Source organism: Pseudonaja textilis, unplaced genomic scaffold (assembly GCF_049901715.1).
Source record: "Pseudonaja textilis isolate UNSWEBS1 unplaced genomic scaffold, rPseTex1.2 PTEXSCF26, whole genome shotgun sequence".
Taxonomy (NCBI): Eukaryota; Metazoa; Chordata; class Lepidosauria; order Squamata; family Elapidae; genus Pseudonaja; species Pseudonaja textilis.
The window spans coordinates 91,586-113,017 of NW_028262877.1; the positions used below are offsets into that span (position 1 = coordinate 91,586).

Sequence of the window (21,432 nt, forward strand, 5' to 3'; positions counted from 1 at the left end):
AGTTTTCCTGGCCAAACCTGGCGAGTGCCTCCTTGGCCGACCTAACTGCTCTCTCTGCCATCCCGTTGCTAGCGGGGTGAAAGGGAGCTGTAAGGACATGTCTGATGCCCAAATTAGCCACGTACATACTGAACTCACATGACGTGAACTGCGGGCCATTGTCAGACACCAGCGTGTCTGGAAGTCCATGGGTGACAAATAAAAGGGTCAGGGCTTTGACTACTGCTTGGGTGGTGGTCGTGGGAAGCAAGGCCACGTCAATCCACGGAGTAGGAGTCCATGACCACCAAGAAGGTCCTGCCATGTACTGGTTCAGCCAGGTCGATGTGCAGGCGAGACCAAGGGGCACTAGCACTTTCCCACCTGGTGGGCGTGGCAGCTGGTGGGGCAGCCCTGGTTTCTTGGCAAGGTTGGCAAGAGCTTACCCAGTTGGCGATTTGGGCATCCATGCCGGGCCACCAAACGTAGATGCGGGTCAACGCCTTCATCCTTACGATGCCCGGATGGCCCTCGTGAAGCACCTTCAGGATGGGTACTCGAAGGGTGGCTGGGATGACTACTCTTGTACCCCACAATAGACATCCCTGTAGCCTCAACAGTTCCGGCTGACTGTTTTTAAAGGGAACAAAGTCAGTTGTACATTGAGTTTCCGGCCACCCCTTTCCCACCCAATCCAGAATCTGGGTGATTATTTTGTCTTTTTTTGAGTGCGCCGCAATGTCCTCGGCTGTCACTGGAAGTTTGAGTTCGTTGACCTCAAAGATGGCGTGAATCAGTGCTGGGTCCTCGACTGGGACTGGCAGGGGGCAGCGACTGAGGGCATCGGCATGACTCAAGTTCTTGCCAGGACGATGCACCAACTTGAATGAGTAAGCGGCCAGAAACAAAGTCCATCTGGTCATTCTGGGTGAAAGTACCTGCGGGGTTTGCTTATCTCCAGATAAGAGTCCTAGGAGAGGTTTATGGTCAGTCACTAGTTCAAAGTGGTGGCCAAACAAGAATTCGTGGAACTTTTTAACTGCAGCAACCGCAGCCAGGGCCACTTTATCGATTTGGCTGTAGTTCCTTTCTGCCGCGGAGAAGGTCCTAGAGAAGAAGGCAATTGGTGCCTCGGAGCCATTGGGGAGTCTGTGGCTTAGGACAGCCCCAATCCCAAAAGGGGATGCATCAGCAGCCAGGACCAGGGGAAGGCGTTGATCGAACTGGACTAAAACCACTTCCGATGTGAGTAAGGATTTGATTGACTTGAAAGCATGGGCTTTGGGTCCCCAATGCCAGGGTGAGTCTTTATCTAAGAGTCTATGTAGGAGTTCAGCGACAGATGCTTTGTCGGGAGAAATGAGGCGTAAAAGTTGTTCCGGGTTGTAAGGTTCGTCGACGGCAGGAATCCGCTCTCTGCGGGTCCCTGCTGTGCTCGCACGTCAAGGTACCCCCGATCCAATTGGATTTGGGGGTTGTCGCTACCCTGAAGGGGGGAAGACAGAGGAGATCCGAGCAGGGGTCTGGGGACATCGCACCCCCTCCCCAGCTGGCTAGACTCCTTTTTCCCGAGACGGATGAGCGGCTGTCTCGGCAGCCATGAAGGATTCTTCAACCGGACAAGTTTGTGCAGGAGGAAGACTTAGAAGGAGAAGTTTTCTTGGCTAAACCAGGACATGATGTTACTTTTAAAACACCCTGGAAACCTGACTTTGGATTGATACATTTGTTTCCAAAAGAATTTGTAATATCGGCGAAAGTGCTGAAGGAAAGCTCACTACCCCTCCCTACGGAGAAAGCAAAGGAGCACAGAAAAACCTGCTCTCTAAAGGTAAAAATAAGCTCTTTGTTATAAGTGGGAAGGGGAGGACTAAAAAAAAAAACTTTTTTTCTAAACTTTGCTGGAGGAGACACCTTGAAGATTTCAAGACCATTAATTAATGGAAATACGGCTTTTAAAATATATCTGGGATTTTGCCTCTGGAGAAAAAACTGTAAAGAGAAGAAGAGGAAAAAAGTTTTTGCTTGTTTGGATTGTTTGATAACTCTGACATTTGGAAATTTCTTCAAGATTGAAAGCATCTGGGTTGTTGTTGTTGTTTTTTTTAAAAAAAGAACTTATAATGGTACCACCGGTTGATGAACTGAAAATGGAATATGAAAAATTAAAAGAAAGACAACAAAGTGGCAAGGATTCTTTGGGAGCTGCCTTCCACTTTTTAGAAATGGTGGTTTTTACGTACCAGCAAACACTGGAGGAAGGAGAAGGAGAAGAAGAAGAAGAAAAGGAAGAAGCCATCTTTAATGGACTAAAAAGTTTGATTAAGAAAGAAAATGGGAAGGAAGGAAGGGAAAAGGAGAATTTAAGATTTAATAAAACAACCAAAAAGAAAAATAGGATGAAAAGAAGGTACAATGTTAGAAAGCAACTGAAAATAGAATTACAACAGAGAGGGAAACTTAAAAGGGGGAGAGGAGAGGAGGGGCAAAAAGACCAGATTGGAGAAGAAAGGGAGGGAAAAGAAAAAAAAGCCACGGGTTAGGACAAGATTTTTAAAAAAGTTTTTCTTTAGAGATGAAGGATGATAGATAGTTTATAATTAAAGAAGATTCTGCAAGAGTGCATAAGATAGTATTGTAGTATTTGTATTTGGAACAGTTTATTGGAATATTTAATGAAATATTAATGTTTAATAATCAGAACTAGAATTAGAATAGAAATTATATATTTAATTATACTATAAGTTTGTTATTCTTTCATTTTAAGATTTAATATGTAGAAGGTACTAAGCAGAATCAGAATGGAAATTATGTATTATTTTAAGTTTTATTTTAAGAGAAGGCGTCATACTTCAAAAGCGATTACAGGGGAAATTTTTGGTTAAAGGGAAGAGATACATAGATGTTTACTAAAGAACGGACAAAAGACATAAGTATAATGACTTTGAAATAAGATGAAATAAATAAAATATAACTAAGAGAGTGAAAAGATGGGAAAAGTTATATAGAAAATACAAAATGGTTAATAAGATATGAAGGGTATATAAGATGGGCATGAATTTGATTTAGGTCTGTCAAAAAAGATGTAACCTGGGGCCAAGTCACTTTTCAAAGAAGTTTTATGTTTTATGTTTAGTGAGTGGATTATGTTTGATTCTAAATTAATAAAATCTTGGAGAAATGAAATTAAAGGGAGAGAAATTGGGAAAAGATATGTATAAATGATAACTAAGGAGGTTTTTTTTTTTTCTCCAATGTTTTGCTTTAAGTGTGATAATGTGGAACCATGTTTTAAAGAATAATGCTTTGTTTGTCTTGTTGAAGTTTATGGGCAGTTCTTGGAAAGGAGGTTATATATGTTTTGTTTGTCTTGAAAAATCAATAAAACTTGTTTAAAAAAAAAAAAAAGTTTAGAAGCCCCAGAAAGGCTTGTAGTTCAGTCTTGTTGGTTGGTGTGGGTGCCTCATGGATGGCCTTCTACCTTGGACTCAATTGGGTGGATGCCAGAGGCGTCTATCCTATAACCCAGAAAGTCCACCTGCCTAGTGGCGATGGCGCACTTCTCCCTTTTAAGTTTGAGGCCATGCTGCCTAAACTTCTCTAGCACTGTCCTGACCCTCTGAATGAGTTGAGGTCGGTTAGTAGCTGAGACTAAGATGTCATCGAAATATGGAACAACTCCTGGGAGACCTTGGAGAATCCGTTCCATGAGTGATTGGAATATACCCGGGGCCACACTGATCCCGAATTGGAGGCGCTTACATTTGAATGCTCCTCTATGCGTGACTATGGTTTGTAATTCAGCTGTCTGATCATCAACAGGGAACTGTTGGTATGCCTGGGACATATCTAACTTGGCGAAAATGGTACCGGGTTCGAATGTGTGTAACAGGTGCTGAATAACAGGGACAGGGTATGCGCTGACCTGTAAATAACGGTTGAGCGTGGTTTTATAGTCTGCGCAGATTCTTAAACTACCATCCTTCTTGAGTGGGGTGACTATGGGGGTCTCTCATTTGGCAAAATCAGTAGGTTCTAACACCCCTTGCTTAAGTACTTTGTCTAATTCTGCGTCCAATTTGGGACGGATGGCGAAAGGCACCCTGCGTGGCTTAAGGCAGAGAGGAATTGCCTGGGGGTCTACAGAAAACGAGATGGGGGTGCCCGAATAGCAACCCAGCTCGCTGCTAAATACATCAGAAAAATCAGAAAATAATGCATCTACGTCAGAAGTTGAGACAGCATGGATCCCAGTTACACTAAGGCCGAGGGAAGGAAACCAATCAAGTCCCAACAGGCTGGGGAGGGCACCATTAACAACCACTAAAGGCAAATGGCCTTTGAAGGCTTGAAATTGAACGAGGAACTTGCCTTTCCCGAGGACAGGAATGTTCTTGCCCTGGTAGTCCCGCAGTGTCAGGTGGCATCTTTGCAGCTGTTTCCTTGACAGTCTGGGCTGGATCTTCTTCAGGGTTTCCCAGGAGATGATTGAGAGTGCAGATCCCGTGTCTACCTCCATCCTGCAGGGTTTACCTTCTAGGAAAACAGAAATTTTAATTTTATCAGGGGTTTGGGAAGTATGGTTAGCGTGGTAGCAGGTATAGCAGTCCTCCACTTGCCTTTGGGAAATAGAAGGTGGTGGAGGTCTTTGAGGCAAAGAGCGCCCTGCTTGGCAGACTCTAGCGAGGTGAACCTTCTTTTGGCAGTTCAGGCAGATGGCGTTTCTAAACCTGCAGGATGCCCTAGAGTGGGAGCCTCCGCAGGTTAGGCACATGGGAGGTTGTTTGGGGGTGAAGTTGTTTCTCTGTCCCGCTCCTACCTGTGAAGGCTTCTGATGCTTAAGGCAGTTAATGTCTGATGAATCTGTGGGGTCTTCTTCACTGAGCACTTCTTCAGAATGGACGGTTGGACTGCTGGGCTTTAATGGAGTGCCCTGAATCTCAGCTGCTGACTGGGCAGAGAGTTCAGCAGCCAGGGCTTCCTCCATGGCTAGGGACAGATTCAAGTCCTTTTTTGCCAGCAAACGTCTTTGGAGTCTCAGGTCTCTAACCCCACAGACGATCTGGTCCAGCAGCATGTCTTCCAAATAGTCTTTGAAACCGCACTGTAAGGCAGCTGTCCTCAGGGCGGCCATGTACTCGTTGATCGACTCCCCTTCTGCCTGTTTTCTGATTCTGAAGGCATACCTTCTGGCGATCTGGGATGGTTTTGGCATGTAGTGATTGGAGAATATTTCATCCCATGGGACGCTTCTGATGGCGCGTGGTGCGACTAACGCTGTAGCGGTGTCAAAGACGGCAGCCCCACAATAGCTGAGGAAATAGGACTTCTTTCTATGTTCCGCAGCATCAGCTAACCCGATGGCATCGAGGAAATGGCTGAAACGATTTTTGTAGGAGTCCCACGTTTCCTTGTTTGGCTTGAATGGCGGGAATGCTGGATTAGCATTCATCGTGGGAAGTGCCGGGTTCGTCTTCTTCAGTCGTCTTTGAAATCGCGCTCTTAAAAGAGCGCAGGCTGTGACTGTCTCTCTGGGCTACGTAGCTCTTTTTGAATTTTGCGCTCTTGGTGAGCGTTGGCGGCCGCGGCTACGGTGCCTGCGGCTCGCTTCAGTGACTACAGCTCAAGTAATGGCGGTTTGAATTTCGCGCTCTTTGTGAGCATTGGCGGCTGCGGCTACAGCGCTCGTGGCTTCACTCTCAGTGATTTACAGCTCTTTGAATAGACGCGTCTGGTTAGCCTTCGACCATCCCATCCTCGTCGCCAGTGTTGTAGAGCGATGGTAAGGAAGAGGCATGAGACCAGAGCGTACAACTAACAAGGCTTTATTGCAGAGAATAAAGGGTTGTCGCGTCTGCTTGTTAACTTGCAGACTAGCGGGCGACAACGGGCTGGCCCTGCTCGACAGCCGGCTTTTATAGCCGACTGTCAAACGGAGCCAACCAATGGGAGCGGCTGGTGCTCCCGCTCAAACAGCGGACCTGGTTGGGAACTCCAACCAGTTCCACAGACATAACAAAAAGGATCTCAGATTAATGGATCCCTATTGGGACCCCCCATACCTGCCATGGCTGCAGCCTCGGAGCCCCCAACCTCTTTTCTCCCTCCTTCCTTCCCCTCCTCGATCTGGAGGAATAAGCGGCATTCATGGCCTGGGCCAAAGTCTGAATGATACTGTAGCGATGAGGGTTATTTATGATCCGTTTCCTGTTCCTTTTCTCCTGGGTCTCCAGTGGGGCTTTCTGGGTGCATCTTCTGCGGCCTTTGACAGAAAAGACGTGCTTGGAAAGGGAACAGCGGAAATAATGATCTTGAAACTGATCTTCCACAAAGAAATGGGGTTCAAAGGCAGCATCTGTTGGCCTTTCTTTTCTCAGATAACCAAAATTCAAAATACTATGGATGTATTTGAGAAATATGTGCTTCTTTATTGGATACGCTGAAAACCTTGTGAGGATCCAGACTTTCCCTTCAATGGATCCTGGCAAATGCATAAGTGCTTCATGGAAAGGAATAATTCTGTCCCAGATGGTAATAAATTCTATGAAGTGGACAAAGACATTGATTTGTCTCCACTTAGAAAGGGCCTCCCTGAGGGGGGATGTTTGTCCAGTTGTTGTGAATTGTTGTGATATAACCACACAAATTCCATTCTTGACAAGCATCGGAGGGAAAGTCCTCATGAAATTATCTCCATTTTCTGTGTCTGAAGCAAAGAGACCAATCAGGGTCCATCTGAAATGGAGGAGCAGCTGGACAATTGCTGGGTAGTGGAATCCTTCTTTGGGGAGCATCTGGTGGAAAAAGGGGAATCTCCTTTTATCACTCAGAGCCTCTGAAGGAATTAGAGCATTGATCTGAAAAAGTAATGAAGAATGCTGTGTTACAATGTGGTCCAGATAAACTCCAAAATAATACTTATTGACAAACCCAATTTTGTTTTGATGAATATATAAGAATAGTTTGTTCCTTAGTCATGGTCTAAAATATTTAAGACAGAATATTAACAAGATTGTATATAAAAATGGAACGCAAAATCATATTAAACAAAAAAAACAATAAAAAATGCAATGTAAATTTCTGTGTCACCCCTACAATTCCAACTATTAGATTCAAATTTGCAGATGTTAGATAAAATCTCTGGATCTAAGATATAGGTCTGTATTATATGCTATTTTTGAGTACTAAAACCTCTTTCTCAGCTTCTATATCCCAAATTCTTTGTGAAGCAATTTTTCAGCTTCTTCTCTAGATGTACAAAAGACTAAGAGACCACAACTGCTAACAGAAGTTGACAGTTGCACAATCCAATAAGTGTTTAATTGAAATTTTGTCTATTTTGGTACTATATGTCTGTTTTATCACTTTAATTTTAACCCAATAATTATATACCCTGACTTTATACAAAGCAGAAATTGTGTAAATTAACAATTATCTCTGAGGGCAGGAGCTGAACTCCTTTTATCCATCCCAAAGATACTCTTCTTGGTCTGAATATTTTTTATACATAGACAGGACTATTGCCAACTTGATTCCAATTGGATAAGGCAGATATTATTGATATGTGAAAATGAACATGCTAATGGAGGACCTCAAAACCTGGATAGTTTTTCAATAATTGAATATTCAGTAGAATATCCTCTATAGGGACCTTATGGCTCTTCAGGCCTTTAATGGTGAATTTGAAGATGAACATAATCGACTAAAACATAGTTGATATGTTCCCTAATATTCTGAAAAGCTGCTTCTGAATTCTATGAAGATATTGGATCTGTTGTTCATCCCACCACCCCACTCACCTTAGATAGAGAAAAACACACACAAACCTGTGGGACTTTGTAGGTGCCTACAAACGTTGACATCTGGATGGAGATGGCCCTGGCAGCTGCATCAATCAGAGCCAGGAGGTTGTCCTTCCTCCCACAGCCGTAGTTGGGGACATTGGATTCTCCAGTGGAAAGAATGTCCAGCAAGGCATCTGAAGTGCCGAAGGTGCTTCCATAGTTGTCATGGATGTAGTAACCAAGTGTGAGATTGTGCAGGAGCTGGGAATTCTTGCTGACCATTTGAATACCCAAAATTGATCTTAGGGTATTTGCTAGAGCAGAACTCTCCCTATTGTAAAAACAATATTCATGTTATTATATTCAATAGCAACAACAAATGTTTTTAAAATATATAATCCTTCACAAACCTACTAAGCCTTAGGCCAACATTGATCCAAATCGAATAATCAATTATGTAAATGAGAGAGGCAACTACAATTGTTTCAATTGCTACTTAAACAAAGGTCATTATTCAAGTGATGAACTCAGGAATGAACCGAGAAAGGAAAATCATCTGGATTTCATTCAGGTCCTTTTAAAACTCCATCTTTGGATTTTACTCTCTTCCACAAAGTAAGGCAAAAGAGGGAAACGGTGGAAATAAAAACCATTCAGGAAATTAGACAGGTCCTGAGGTACAAAAATAAATGAAATAAGAAGAAAAGGAGAGTGTGAGAATTGCACATGGAGGGAGTGCAACTCCATCACCCTGCATGACTTACGAAGGAGAAGGTATAGAAGGAGGGCTGTTGAAAGGCCACATTATAGGTGACACCAATGTTTCAGTTGTGACCACACCAATGAGATGGTCTCCAGGCCTGTAAAAGCTCCATGGATTGTACCCATCCTGGTGCTCCAAACTCAATGGGCATTTCCTTCTCAGCTTCCCACAGACTGATGGGGACACCAGCAGCAGAAGAAGCAGAAGCAGGAGGTCCATCATTCATGGCATTAATCAATCCACTTCCTGTTTCTAAGACAAACAACAGGAACAGTTGGAGAAATGCAAAGACTCTGAGAAGTGCCAGTGGCTTTCCTGATCTAAGCAGAGAATCACTCAGTTTCATCTGCAAAGGAGATAAAGGTGCAATCAAGAGCAGAGCCTGCACCTGTCCCAAAACTTGGTCCCAGAGAGCTTCGCCCAAGGAATTTATCCTTTTCTGATACAAGATCCTTTGCATGTGGCTTCAGTCTAATGCCTGCATCAAAGTCAAAAACTGGAGATATAGCATCACAGGTCTCAAAGGCCCAGATGGTCATAATTACAGCAAGAAGCAACTTCTCCTCTTGGGATCCTGAACTTTTTCCGGGCTCCATCTGCAGAGGAGAGGCTGGAATAAAACATGTTAGTAAAAATTACAAATACACCCCTGGGATCATTGTTCTGTTGTGGTTGTGGTCCTTCCTTCCTGTCAGGGCAAGTCCAGAAAGTGATGCTGGGGAAGAGAGTCCAACACCCAGGAAATTGACTTCTGCTGTCCTTCAACATGGCCTCTTGTCTCCAGAGATTGCTGGGGAAGGTCACTCAGAGCTATGGAGTTTGGTGCCATTTCTAAGTTAATGCCATTTAACTCTAGTGTTGCCTGTCTTCTAATGACAATCAGCACCCTTGATCTCTGCCCAAGGTTAAGAGTATTTGGAATTTTGTTCTATGTCATAATCCTATATATTGATCTTAATTGCAGCCGATTTTAAAATTGCTTGTGCCTGAAGTGAAATTTCATTTCTCATCTTTTCTAGCAATATTAATTTGGGGATAAGAGCTCATTAAGAAGCAGGAAAGTGACAACTGGTGGACTAGATCATTGGGTAAATAGGGAGAAAGTTATAGAATGGATGGAAATTTTTATTTTTATTTTCTTGTTATTCCTGTGTTATCTTACCATGTTCCTATAATACACCAAGATTCTTTATATTGTGATGTTTCTTAGTTTTTTAAATAAAGAATGGACTGTAAGTTCTGCAGCTGAGATCTATCAATCCATCTTTCTTTCTGTCTGTTTCTATTTATCCATGTCTCATCCATCTATATCTACCCATCGATATCTATCTATCTATCTATCTATTATCTATCTATCTATCTATCTATCTATCTATCTATCTACCCCCTCTCTCTCATCTACCATGTTTCTCACAAAATAACGCTGGGCCTTATTTTTTTGACCCCTGAAAAAACAGCTAGGCCGTCTTGGGTGCTTAATTTCTCCCCACCAGAGCGCCCATACGCATGTTTCTATCGACCGACCTGAAAGCTCCCGAAGGCAGAGTCCCCAGCCGCTTGGGGGCAAGGCATGGCTGCCCGTGTTCTTTCGCCATTAGGCAATGTCTTTCAGGAGGAAGCTCCAAGCATCACCAGCCACTGGCTGGAGATGCTGGGGCTTCCTCTGCCTGTGGGATCTTCTATGGCGGGGAGGGACCCTCTGCCTGCCCAATTTCTGGGGCTGAGACTTTCTATACCAAAAACCTCCAAGGGTTTGAAGGTGTGTTGGAACTCCTTTGTTCCTGCTTTAGTTGCATCTGTTGTTCAGGAGGATGTTTCTTCACTGGGGGACATTAATATGGACTTCTTGGCCCAGATGGGGGAACTGGGGGCTGAGTGTGGGGGGAACTGAAGGGACAGGCAGGTCCATCCTGGCAGGGAGGAGCAGAGGAAGGCCCGTATCCCAGGTCCACCGCTTGGAAGTTCTCCCCTGAACCTCCTCAGATTCTGCTCTCAGGGCCTGCAGACCAGATCCTGGGTGGCTCCGGGTTCAAGCTGTGGCTTTTCAGGGCCAGGTTGATGTGCGATGAGACTCTCTTCTCCTCCAGGAGGTTCCCAGCCATGTCTGACCAAAGCCGGGTGAGGCCCAGCGGGGAGGAAGCCCCTCCTGGCTCAGGAATGAGCCCACCCCAACTTCTGGGTTTGTCCCAGGGAGACCCCAGAGGAGGGGGGCTGTGATCATCCAGGGCTTCTCACAGGCCCTGAGGAGGCTCCATGTGGACCTCTGGCTTCTCTCTGGGGGCTGCGAGGACCCCGGCCTGGTCAAGCGTGTTGTGTCCTGCCAGAAGAAAAGGGTTGTAATCCTCAACTTATGAAGCCCAACATTTCTGTCATTAAGGGAGACTCCAAGTGAGATGGTCTTTCCTGAAACAGGTTAGGAACCCGGTCATTAAGTGAATTTGGTTCCCATTGCTTGTCCCCCATGGCCCTGGGATGCAGGTAATGGTCATAAACAGTCCTCTGATCTCTGCATGACCAAACATTAACTGTGAAAACAGTCCTAAGTCCCATTCCTCAGTGCAGTTGTAACTTGGATCGGTCACTAAATGAACGGTTGGAAGTCGAGGCCTGCCTGTGTACCTCCTCTTGATCAGCTTCTCTTCCAGGAATTCATTTTCTTCTGAGTTCCCATCATCCACTGACTCTTCAGCCAACAGGTTCAACCTCAGGAAACAAACCATGGTTAAGAGGTGCATGTGTGAATGTGGCGCCTGGGGAAGAGACCAGGTATGGAGGGTTGTGGATCCCACTGGAGTCAGTTGGGTGGGTGGGGCTTCAATCCGGGGGCTGAGTTCCAGTGCTGCCTGGGGAACCAAGCCAGCTAGGACGCTCTGGGCCAGCCGCTCTCTCGGAGCCCCGGGAAAGAGACAATGGCAACCGCTTCTGAGCAGCCTGGCCAAGATCTCTGGGCGGCTCTCCCTGGGGCTTCCGGACCACCTTCCTGCCCATCTGGCCAAGACTGAGGGGCCTCCTGGGCCTGGCTTCCTCCTTGCCAGTCAAGCGGCCTCCAAATGGGCTGGATTCGGGAGGGTTTGGCAGGGGGCTTTGCTGTGAGGGGGCATGGGGGTCTGCCGGGTTCTGCCCCCTCCCTAGTGAGGGCAGGGAGGAAGGGGGGCTGGGGGAAAGGGAGGCAGGGGGAGTCCCCACCCCACCTGGTCTGGGAAGCTCAGGTGCTGTTGGAAAGCCCACCTCTGAGGGAGGGCCTCCTGGGGATTGGCTGAAAGGGACATAATGTTCGCCATCACACTATGCCACCATCTGGTTGATGTCTTTTGGCCTGTTTGCTGACATTGCAGTTCTCTTCCATCAACCTGGGTTAAGGGCGTTGTGTGGACTCACCTAGTGGGGAGGGTCAACTCAGCCTGTCTGCACACAGGATGGGAAGCTTTTCCTAGGATCCGTTTCTGGCTCCTTGGGGGTTTTCAGAAGCTGCAACACTTGGAGTAAACTACGGCTGAGCAAGCGGGGTTGGCGGAATGTGTGAACCGGATCAGAGTTTGGCATTCAGGGAAAAAGTTGGGACAATGGGAATGGGACAGAGAGGCAGCTTTAGAGGTCAGTGATCCCCCACAATGTCTGGACAAACCTGGATAGAGATTTGGGTGTTCAGAGGCAATGGGTGGAGAGAGGTTGGTCTGCATGAGTGTTTTTCAAACTTGAAGAGGAATGGACTTCAACTCCCAGAGTTCCCCACCCAATAAGGCATGGACTTCATCTTGCTGGGCAGGGAATTCTGGGAATTAAAGTCCCTTCATCTTCAACTTCCAAGTTTGGAAAATGCTGGTCTACCTTTTTCCCTGAGGTGGGGAGTTAAAGCCCTGCACCAAGACTTGGCTAACTCACAGGTTGCTCAATCTCTTTTCTTTCTTTCTCTGTGTCTCCCTCCCTCCCTCTCCCTCTCCCTCCCAGGTAACCCCAGATGCCCCTCTGAAGACCCGGCCCTGCATGGCTTCTTCCTGACAGGAGCCTCTCCTGGAAAGACACGGAGCCCAAGTGAGGCTGGAGAAACCCTGTGGGCTGCGTCCCCCAGCATTCAACCAGGGACTCATAAACCAGGTTAGTCTCTTCCCAGAAATGGGGGCCTCCCTCAAATCCCTTCCTCTTTCCTAGCCCTCTCTATGGATCTGGGCTTTGCTTTCCCCTGAGTGCCCCATGTATGAAAAAAAGTGGCAGTGGAACATGGGACTTGGGCTTCCCTCTTCCCAGGACTTGCCTGGCCTCTACATCGGAAAAAGAGGCAGGGGAACTATTTGGATTTTGACACTAAATAGGCATAATGAAACACTGAAGTTGAACGTGTTAAAAAGAAAGAATAGCTAATAACTGGAATTAATGAAATTAATGAAAGTTTAAAAAGGGAAAAGGGAAAAGAAAGGGTGGAACGTGGAAACAGGACTGAGCCCGCCACTTAACGGCAAAGGGAAAATTTCAGGGACTCTTTGAAAAGTGCTTGGTCTTTTAAAATTGGAATTTGAAAGGAAACAAAAGGAATTCCATTATAATACAATAAAAACCCTGAAAAGTGAAATACTAGAATATTACAAGGGAAAAAGATACATGAAGAAATTGCCCTGGGATTATTTGGTGACTTTTGGAAAAAGTTGGAAAAGAAATCAACAGAAGGAAGCTGGAAACAAGGATTTATGGACAGTGACTGTTGAAATTTAATATAAAGGAACGCTGGTTGCAATTAACTACTAGACAATTGGATTGGACATAAATATTAAAGAAAGGAAAATAAAAGAAGAAGTAGTGTACAAAATGGGAGAAATGTGTGTGGAAATAAAATTGGAACAACAAAATAGGAAGGAAATGATGAAAGAAAGCTTGGAAATGTACAGCATTATACTACAAAAATTAGAAATGGTAATGCAGATTAAAGAAGAAAAAAAGAGAACCAGAGGGGGAGGAGTGAAATAAAGAGGAGAACAGCCCTAAAGAACAAGTGGAACAACATTAAAACAAGAAAAAAAGAATTAAAGTTAAAAATGTGAGGTTTGATGTGATAATTAAAGGGGGAATTGTTTGGAAAATTAAACAAAGGAAAAGGAAACAGCAGAAGAGGGAATTTCAGAGGAGAAATCAAGAGAGGGAGGGCGATAAAATAAATAATTGGAATAAGAAATGGAGAGAAATTATAAAGGAAAAAAGGGGAATTAAGAGAAAGGACCAGAAAATGATGGGAAATAGAAAGCAAACAACAATGAAAAAAAATTGTATAGTTAGGAGAATGAGAGACAATGGGTAGAAGAAGAACAGGAAAGGGGATTCTACAAGGTAACGTGTCGTGATATATAAGAACATAGATTTTAAAATGGAAAAGAATGGAACTGATATTTTTCTTCTTTCTAGATCTAATTGAAATAGATATGGAAATGGGAATTTACTGTAAGAATATTAATTTATATTTAATAAAGCAGTGAATAAAGTTAAAATGCAGAATTGTAATGGAAAGACTATTATCAGTTTCCAAAATTGAATTAAATAAATAGTTTTGAAATAGATGATTTAGAATGTAATTGAGAAAAAAAATACCATGCAGAATCGCATACACACACACACACACACAAATACATGTGTGATATGTAGTAGTTAGATTGTTATTAATGTAGAATGTGATAATTAAGAAATGACTATACTATGGTAAAACTTTATAATGATTTAAAGGGAATAAATTGGGGGAGTGGATAAGGCAAAGGGGTGGCAAGCTCAAATTGACAATTAAAGGGGACATCTGGATTATTAGAATTAGGGTGGAACTATTGAACAATGAATGGAATAATAGTATGTGATGAAATTGCAAATGTGACAGATAAAAGTAAATATATGTACTGAATATAGAAATGAAATAAGAACCTTAGATAATACTGTAAAACAAGATATGAGAATATTTAAAGAATGAAATAAGTTATATGAATTGGAATTGGATAAGTGTAATGGAATATAAGAATATTTGAGAATATTTAAAGGAAAATGGAATAAGTAATAATACAATATGAAATTGAACATGAAAGATGAATATGTAACTGTGGTCATTTTGTATTGAAATGTAAAAACCTGGAACCACGCAGTTTCCCAAAAAGATGTTTTTTTTTAAATATAAAAATAAAAAAATTATTAAAACAAAGGAAAGGGAGGCAGGGGAACATAGGAATATGGGTTTCTGCATCCCCGGGTCTCAAAGAAGAAGGTTGAAAGAGGATTTTGCACGTCTGTTTTCCATCTGCAACATGAAGCTCTTGAGTTTGAAGATTGCTGCTTGAAAGAGTCTTCTGAAACCAGGGTTTATATCCTTCCTTCCTCTCCCTTTTTTCTCTTTCCCTCCCTCCCTCCTTCCATGTATTTATCTATCCATTCATATATCTCATTCACTTTCTCCATTCTCCCCCTTTCTTTCTTATTCTTTCTTTGTCCCTTCCTTCCATCTCTCCCTTTCTTTGTCTATCCCGTTTCTTCCTTTTGCTTCCTTTCTCTCTTTTCTTTCTTTCTCTTTTCTTTCTTGTCTCTCTCTTCCTCTCTCATTCCCTCTTTTTGTCTCTTTCCCTCCCTTTCTCTCTCTCTTTCTCCCCTCTCTGTTTCTCTCTGTCTGTCTCTCTCTCTGCCTCTTTCCCTATCTTCCCCTCTCCCCCACCCACTGTGTGTGTGTGTGTGTGTGTGTGTGTGTGTGTGTGTGTGTAAAGAGAGGCATGGATAAGTCTGACCAGGTCTGGTCTCTTTAAGAACCTCCCCAACTATGAACCTGCCCTTTCAGGGGACACTTTTCCCTAAGCAGGACGAAGCTTCTCTCCCAATGGGACCAAAAGGACCTCTAACCAATCATGATTCAAATTCATCTGAATTCAGGCCCTGGTCAACAGAATTCCCTTGTTCTTTGCTAGTTTGGGCACAAGGAGCAAACAAATCTGGAGCTCTTAGTGACACATTCCCCAGCCCTTGTGGGTTTCTCACCAGCTTGAAGGAGATACTAAACCATAGATGGTTCACAAAATGGAGCAGTGCGAGAAGATAAGGGTGACAGTAGGGGATAGCGAAGTGGCACAGGTATCTATCTTCCCCCCCTCTCTCCACCACTCTGTGTGTGTGTGTGTGTGTGTGTGTGTGTGTGTATCTCAAAGCCACAGCTGGGCCAAGCCAGCAAGCTCTCCTTGGTGTTCTTCACTAGGTTGGATGGCCTGGAGTGGCCGAGATCCCAGTGAGCATTGCACCACAGGTTCACCTGATCTCCCACTTCTTTGGTGTTGGCTTTACGGAGCCATGGGGTGAGGCCTGGGCTGACATGTGACAGCAATGCCTTTAGCTGCACTCACTTGTAAGAGTCCAAATAATCTGGCAAAGACACCGCAGTCACTCAGGTAGACTTTCCCACTCCGCAGTCCTCCTCCTGCAGAAAACGGACATTCCCTGAGTTAAGAAGGCAAAGAGTTGCACCTCTTCTCACCCAATTCCTAGGACTACCCCAAATGGTCCCAATTCGGCGCGGAGAGAGTGGCTCCCCTGGCAATCCCCCTTACCCTCGATGCTCTGACTTCCCGTGGCCCACCAGTGGCCTGAATGCCAGGTCGGACCACTAGAAGGCCACTTCCCTGCTTCTCAGCAGTGTTCCTGTGCTGGCCACTGCAGGACCCTCCACCTCCTTTCCCAAATCATTCAAAATGACGAAGCCTGTTGCCGAAATGGGTGCGACCGGATGGGTGTGGCAGGGCCATCCAGGGGTGATTGTTCAGGGACCAACAAAGGGGCTGCGATCAGGAGAGGGGAAGGGATGGCAGGCAGATGAGCCATGCTCCCTGGTTGTCCCCCCACACCTATGTCCCCCACCAGCACGGCCCAGCAGCTGCGGTGAATCCCAGTTAAATTTCGTTGTACGGGAGGACATGTAGAAAGGCTTTTATTCTCCTGATGCTGGGAAAGGAAGAGAATCTTTCCCAGCACAGTGAAAAGTTTGCAACTTCCCCTCCAATAGGGAAACAGGCGGCTCTGGGTGGCAGAGAAGCAGCCTGCTTGAATCCTGTTTCTCTCTGCCGCCTGGAACTGTGCTGGGAAAGACTCTCTTGCTCTCCCAGCAGTAGGAGAACTCGAGCCTCTCCACATGTCTTCCAGTACAGCTAAATGTAGCTCAGGTCCCCACCAGTCTGCATCTCTCCCCTCCACCTGGATTCACCACAGCTGCTGGGCGTTCCCTGCTGGGGGTTAAGGCAGCAGGTGGTGGCAGCAAAAGGCAAGTGGGGGGGGTAAAAGTGACCAGCAGTGGCAGGTTGGCGACTGGGCTCTGGAGCTAGCAGAGCCTCCCTCACCCAGGGAGATCAGGCAGGGCCACAGCAGAAGGCATGCAGCAATGGCTAGCCTGGCAAGTGGGCAAAAGCAGGTTGCAGGGAATGCTGCACATGCACGATAAGGACTGACTGGGCACAGAGGGGAGGGGCGGGAGAAGAGGGGCAGGGCCAGCCAGTGGTGCAATTTGCTGGTTCTCTGAACTGCGCAGTATCATAACAACCGGTTCTATAGAACTGGACAGAACCAATAGAATCTCACCCCTGGTTCCATCTCTCCAGACTTTTCTATTTAATATAGTCCTTAATAATTTAATAAAATAATTTAATAAAATAAAAACATGGCATTTCACATCATTCTGGCATTTTTAGGGAGAGGATCAGGCAATCAGGCTGGTGTTTGGTTCCCACAGTTTCCTCCTGACCTCATTTCCTACTCATTCTCTCACACCCACCCACATGTTTAGCTGCTGTCGGTTGGAACAAGTACATCAATCATTTTTTAATAAGGTGTCAAGTTCAGTATCTGTTGCTGAACAGCTGAATTCCTCTCAATTTTACAGAGGTCTCTTTAGCAATATTTATTGAAAGGGGAGGGAACTACAAGAATTCCAGTCATTCAACAATTCCCCATTTTGAAACATACAGATATCATTTTCTTTGACTCCTGCATACTATCTAAATGGAAATCAAATAAAAGAAACATTAACAATTCTTCCACTATCATAATGATGCTATATCTCATGTTTTTACATTTGTTCTGGCTGTGAGATGCTCCTTTGTGTTCAGCTCTGGCCTCAGAAGAATAATATAGCACTTGGGGATGAAGATGCAGACCAGTAGAGCAGCACTGGAGGCCAGGATGGAGAAGACCTGCACAGCCACCATGTGTTTCCCTTTGGTGCTGAGGTATGTGGGCACAAAAGTCACCCAAACACTGCAGAAGACCAGCATGCTGAAGGTGATCAGCTTGGCTTCGTTGAAGGCCCCAGGCAGATTCCTGGCCAGGAAAGCCACCGTGAAGCAGATGGCAGCCAGGAAGCCCATGCAGCTGAGGGTGACGTAGAACATGACAACGGCCCCTTCGTTGCATTGCAGGATGATCTCTCCAGGCTGGGAGTGGAGGTCAGAGTCAGGGAAGGGGGGAGAAACTCCCAGCCAGATGGAACAAATGAGAATTTGGATAGCAGAAGAAGAAAGGATGATGGAGTTGGCCAAGCTCTTCCCCAACCATCTCTTTGCTCGGTTTCCTGGTTTTGTGGCCAGGAAAGCCAGCACCACTGTGATGGTTTTGGCCAAGAGAGAAGAAACGGCAACTGAGAAGATGATGCTGAAAACCATTTGTCGGAGAAGGCAGGTGGCTTTCTTTGGTTGACCAATGAAAAGAGAAGAAGACAAGAAGGAAAGCAGGAGGGAGACCAGGAGGATGTAGGAGAGGTCCCGGTTGTTGGCTTTGACAAGGGGAGTTTCTCGGTATTTGATGAAGATGATTAAAACAAGGCTTGTGGTTAGGAACAAGAATAGGGCAAAAGAGACCAGGATGATGCCCAGAAGTTCTTCATAAGACAGGAAGGTTATCACTTTGGGGATACATTGGACTCTTTCTTTATTTGGGTATTTATCATCTGGACACTTGGTGCATTTTTCTGTGTCTGGGGGGAAACCAACTGCATATTTCTTTGTCCTTTGCATTTCAAGATATATTGTACATTCTTTGGCAACTAGTGATTATTGAGAGCATTTTCCGGGATGGATTTCTTAATATCTCCAGAGACAGAAAATAAGTGTATCACTTTTTTAAAAAATATACCTACGATATATTTTTGATAGGGTATGAAATTGAGTGAAGGCTTAGGACTTGAAAGATTTCCTTTGTAATGTTCAGAATATTGATAGGAACCTCCATTACTAAAGGTAAATAATGAATCAATTAATCTTTCTAGAGAAACGTATCTGTCAGGTGTCAATTCTTGTCATACTTGCCTCAGAGGATGCTGGCGGATCAAGTGACTGTTGCAAATAATTTGGAATGGCCATTGGAGCAGTGGTGATACGGGTGCAGCCAGATACAGGCATCACTATCCATGCCACTACATTGTGCATCTCATATATTAGCAACACCTTTTCAGTGTTCCTCAAAGGGAACCCATGTAGACTGCATTGCAATCCTCCTTTCAGGAGGTGGACCTAAAACAATTCCTCGTGTTTCAAGGAACTCGGGTGTTCCTAGAGAAGTAAATGTGGAAGGAAGGACACATCCAAGCTAAAAAGAAGAAATATTTTCTCTGGCAGTAGTAAAGCTTGCCCAATCTTCCACTGCCACCTCTCTCTATCCAGCCCTTCCTTCACAGTCTTTTTGCTCTTCTGTTTAGAGAAGAAATGGCGCATTTTGGAAATAAACCAGAAATCAATTATGCTTCAAAATCTTTTTTAATTCACATTTTCATGACAATGCTCTGGATGGATCCAGTTCCACCAGGCCTCCCATTTTCCTCTGGTGTCACCCACCTTTCTGAGTGGAGAAGGTCCCCTCTGGACAATGAATGCAGTCATAGCAGCAAACTGGCTCTTCTTTTCGAGCCCTCTTGACAAATCCAGGACGACAACTTTCCACACATTCAGATTGAGGAAACGACTGAGCAGGAAAAAAAAACAGGATTGCCAAAGGAAATGTGTTAGGACTCTCCGTCCATGGAAAATGGAGGTAGAAATGGATATTAGACAAGATATTAGATATTAGCCTCTGGTCTTCACTTAAGTAAAGACAAAATCTCTCACTATTTCCAAATGGTTGGAGATATAACTTCTGGAAGATTCTTCCTTTAGTTCCTCTCTTTTGCTTTTGGCATCTCACATTGCCCCCCCCCCCAAAAAAAGGCCTTCATTAAATAGAAAAGTCTGGAGAGATGGAACCAGGGGTGGGATTCTACTGGTTCTGTCCAGTTGTATAGAACCGGTTGTTATGATTCTGCATAGTTCGGAGAACCGGCAAATTGCACCACTGACTGGCCCCTCCCCTCTCCACCTGCCCCTCCCCTCCGCGCCCAGTCAGTCCTTATCGTGCATGCGTGGCATCGCCTGCAGCCTGCTTTTGCCCACTCGCCAGGCCAGCCATTGCTGCATGCCTTCCGCTGTGGCCCTGCCTGATCTCCCTGGGTGAGGGAGGCTCTGCAAGCTCTGGGGCCCAGTTGTCTATTTGCCACTGCCGGTCTCCTTAAACCCCCCCAACCCCACTTGCCTTTTGCTGCCACCACCCGCCGCCATCACCCCCAGCAGGAAAGACCCAGTATCTGCGGTGAATCCAGGCGGGGGGCGAGATGCAGACTGGTGGGGACCTGAGCTACATTTCGCTGTACTGCAAGAGATGTGGCAAGTCTCGTGTCCTCCTACTGCTGGGAGAGCAAGAAAGTCTTTCTTGGCACAGCTCAGGGTGGCAGAGAGAAACAGGATTCAAGTGGGCTACTTCCCTGCCAGAAAGAACTGCCCGTTTCCCCATTGGAGAGGAAGTTGCCAACTTTTCACTGTGCCGGGAAAGAATCATTGTTACTTCTTTCATTTCTTGTTTTTGGAATCCAGACAGCCTGAACAGGCGATCCTCCTCCTCCTCCTCCTCCTCCTCCTCCTCCTCCTCCTCCTCCTCCTCCTCTCATAACCAGCAGTTGTGGCAGGGCCGGGAGGGTGCATGCTCATGGGAAGAAGCTCCTCCAGCAAATGCCAAAGCACAGCCCACCCAGTCACATGGCAACCAAGACACACCCATAAATTAAGCCACGCCCACAGGACCGGTTGTTACAAAATTTGAATCCCACTCCTGGATGGAAATGAGAAAATTTTTCAGCATTGATAACCAGTTGGTTCCTTCTCATGACCCCATTAACACACATTTCTCCCCTCTTCTTACACCCATAATTTGAAGGTGTGATATCAGAACAATCTTGATAATTTCAGGTGAACTGAAAGCCTTGGAGCTGCTTCCTAGGAGCAGAAGGCCCATTGCTCCATCCCAGGGAGGGTGAAAGGGAGGCATGGAGAGCTCTGGCCAGGTCTGGCATCCTTAAGAGCCTCCCAGATTATGGAACTGCCCCTTCAGGGGAATTTTTCTCCAAGCAGGACGAGAAGAAGCTTCCTTCCCCAATGGGGGAAAAAGGACCTCCGTCCAATCACGATTCAATCCCATCCGATACGGTCCAAGCCTGGATTCAGGCCCCGGTCAGCAGAATTGCCGCCTTCATTGCTCTTCTGGGCACAAGGAGCAAACAACCAGAAGCTACTAGGGACACATTCCCCAGCCCTTGTGGGTTTCTCGCCCGTTTGATAGAGACCCTTAATTGTATGTGGTCCACAAAATGGAACAATATGGAAGCCTTCCAAGCAGCCTAAGTAAAAAAATCCAATTTCTACCGCCCAGATTCAATTCTCGGTGAAGTTCAACCACCTTTGGGGAATAGCATCAATAGCCTCTTGAAATGGGACCTCAGGCATTGGAAAACAGAGAGAAGACAGCAAAACTTTCTCCTACCTTGTTGAGCAGCTTTAACCGTGAAAGAACATCTTGGTTGATAGAAAGTCTCTGTGTCTTACAAAATACACCACAGTC

The 21,432-nt window shown here is 45.3% G+C and overlaps 2 protein-coding genes and 2 long non-coding RNA genes across 4 annotated transcripts in view; 1 reads left to right on the forward strand and 3 right to left on the reverse strand.

Annotated features, from left to right (window-relative positions):
* The window catches only part of LOC148123659 (uncharacterized), a 26,425-nt gene extending 5,019 nt beyond the window's left edge, over positions 1-21,406 (reverse strand). Inside the window, exon 1 of the long non-coding RNA XR_015740602.1 lies at positions 21,355-21,406. This is a non-coding gene — a long non-coding RNA (uncharacterized LOC148123659). The remainder of the gene's footprint in view (positions 1-21,354) is intronic.
* The window catches only part of LOC148123655 (vomeronasal type-2 receptor 26-like), a 247,112-nt gene that overhangs the window by 89,150 nt on the left and 136,530 nt on the right, over positions 1-21,432 (reverse strand). Inside the window, exons 2-5 of the mRNA XM_087919113.1 lie at positions 8,915-9,136; positions 8,528-8,778; positions 7,806-8,094; positions 5,998-6,836 (exon numbers count right to left, since the gene is read on the reverse strand). Of these exons, the coding sequence (XP_087775239.1) occupies positions 6,012-6,836; positions 7,806-8,094; positions 8,528-8,748 (1,335 nt within the window). The 5' untranslated portion in view covers positions 8,749-8,778; positions 8,915-9,136 and the 3' untranslated portion in view covers positions 5,998-6,011. The remainder of the gene's footprint in view (positions 1-5,997; positions 6,837-7,805; positions 8,095-8,527; positions 8,779-8,914; positions 9,137-21,432) is intronic.
* The window catches only part of LOC148123656 (vomeronasal type-2 receptor 26-like), a 148,485-nt gene that overhangs the window by 84,705 nt on the left and 42,348 nt on the right, over positions 1-21,432 (forward strand). The window lies entirely within an intron of this gene.
* LOC148123657 (uncharacterized) overlaps positions 1-21,432 on the reverse strand; it is a 133,298-nt gene that overhangs the window by 75,842 nt on the left and 36,024 nt on the right. The window lies entirely within an intron of this gene.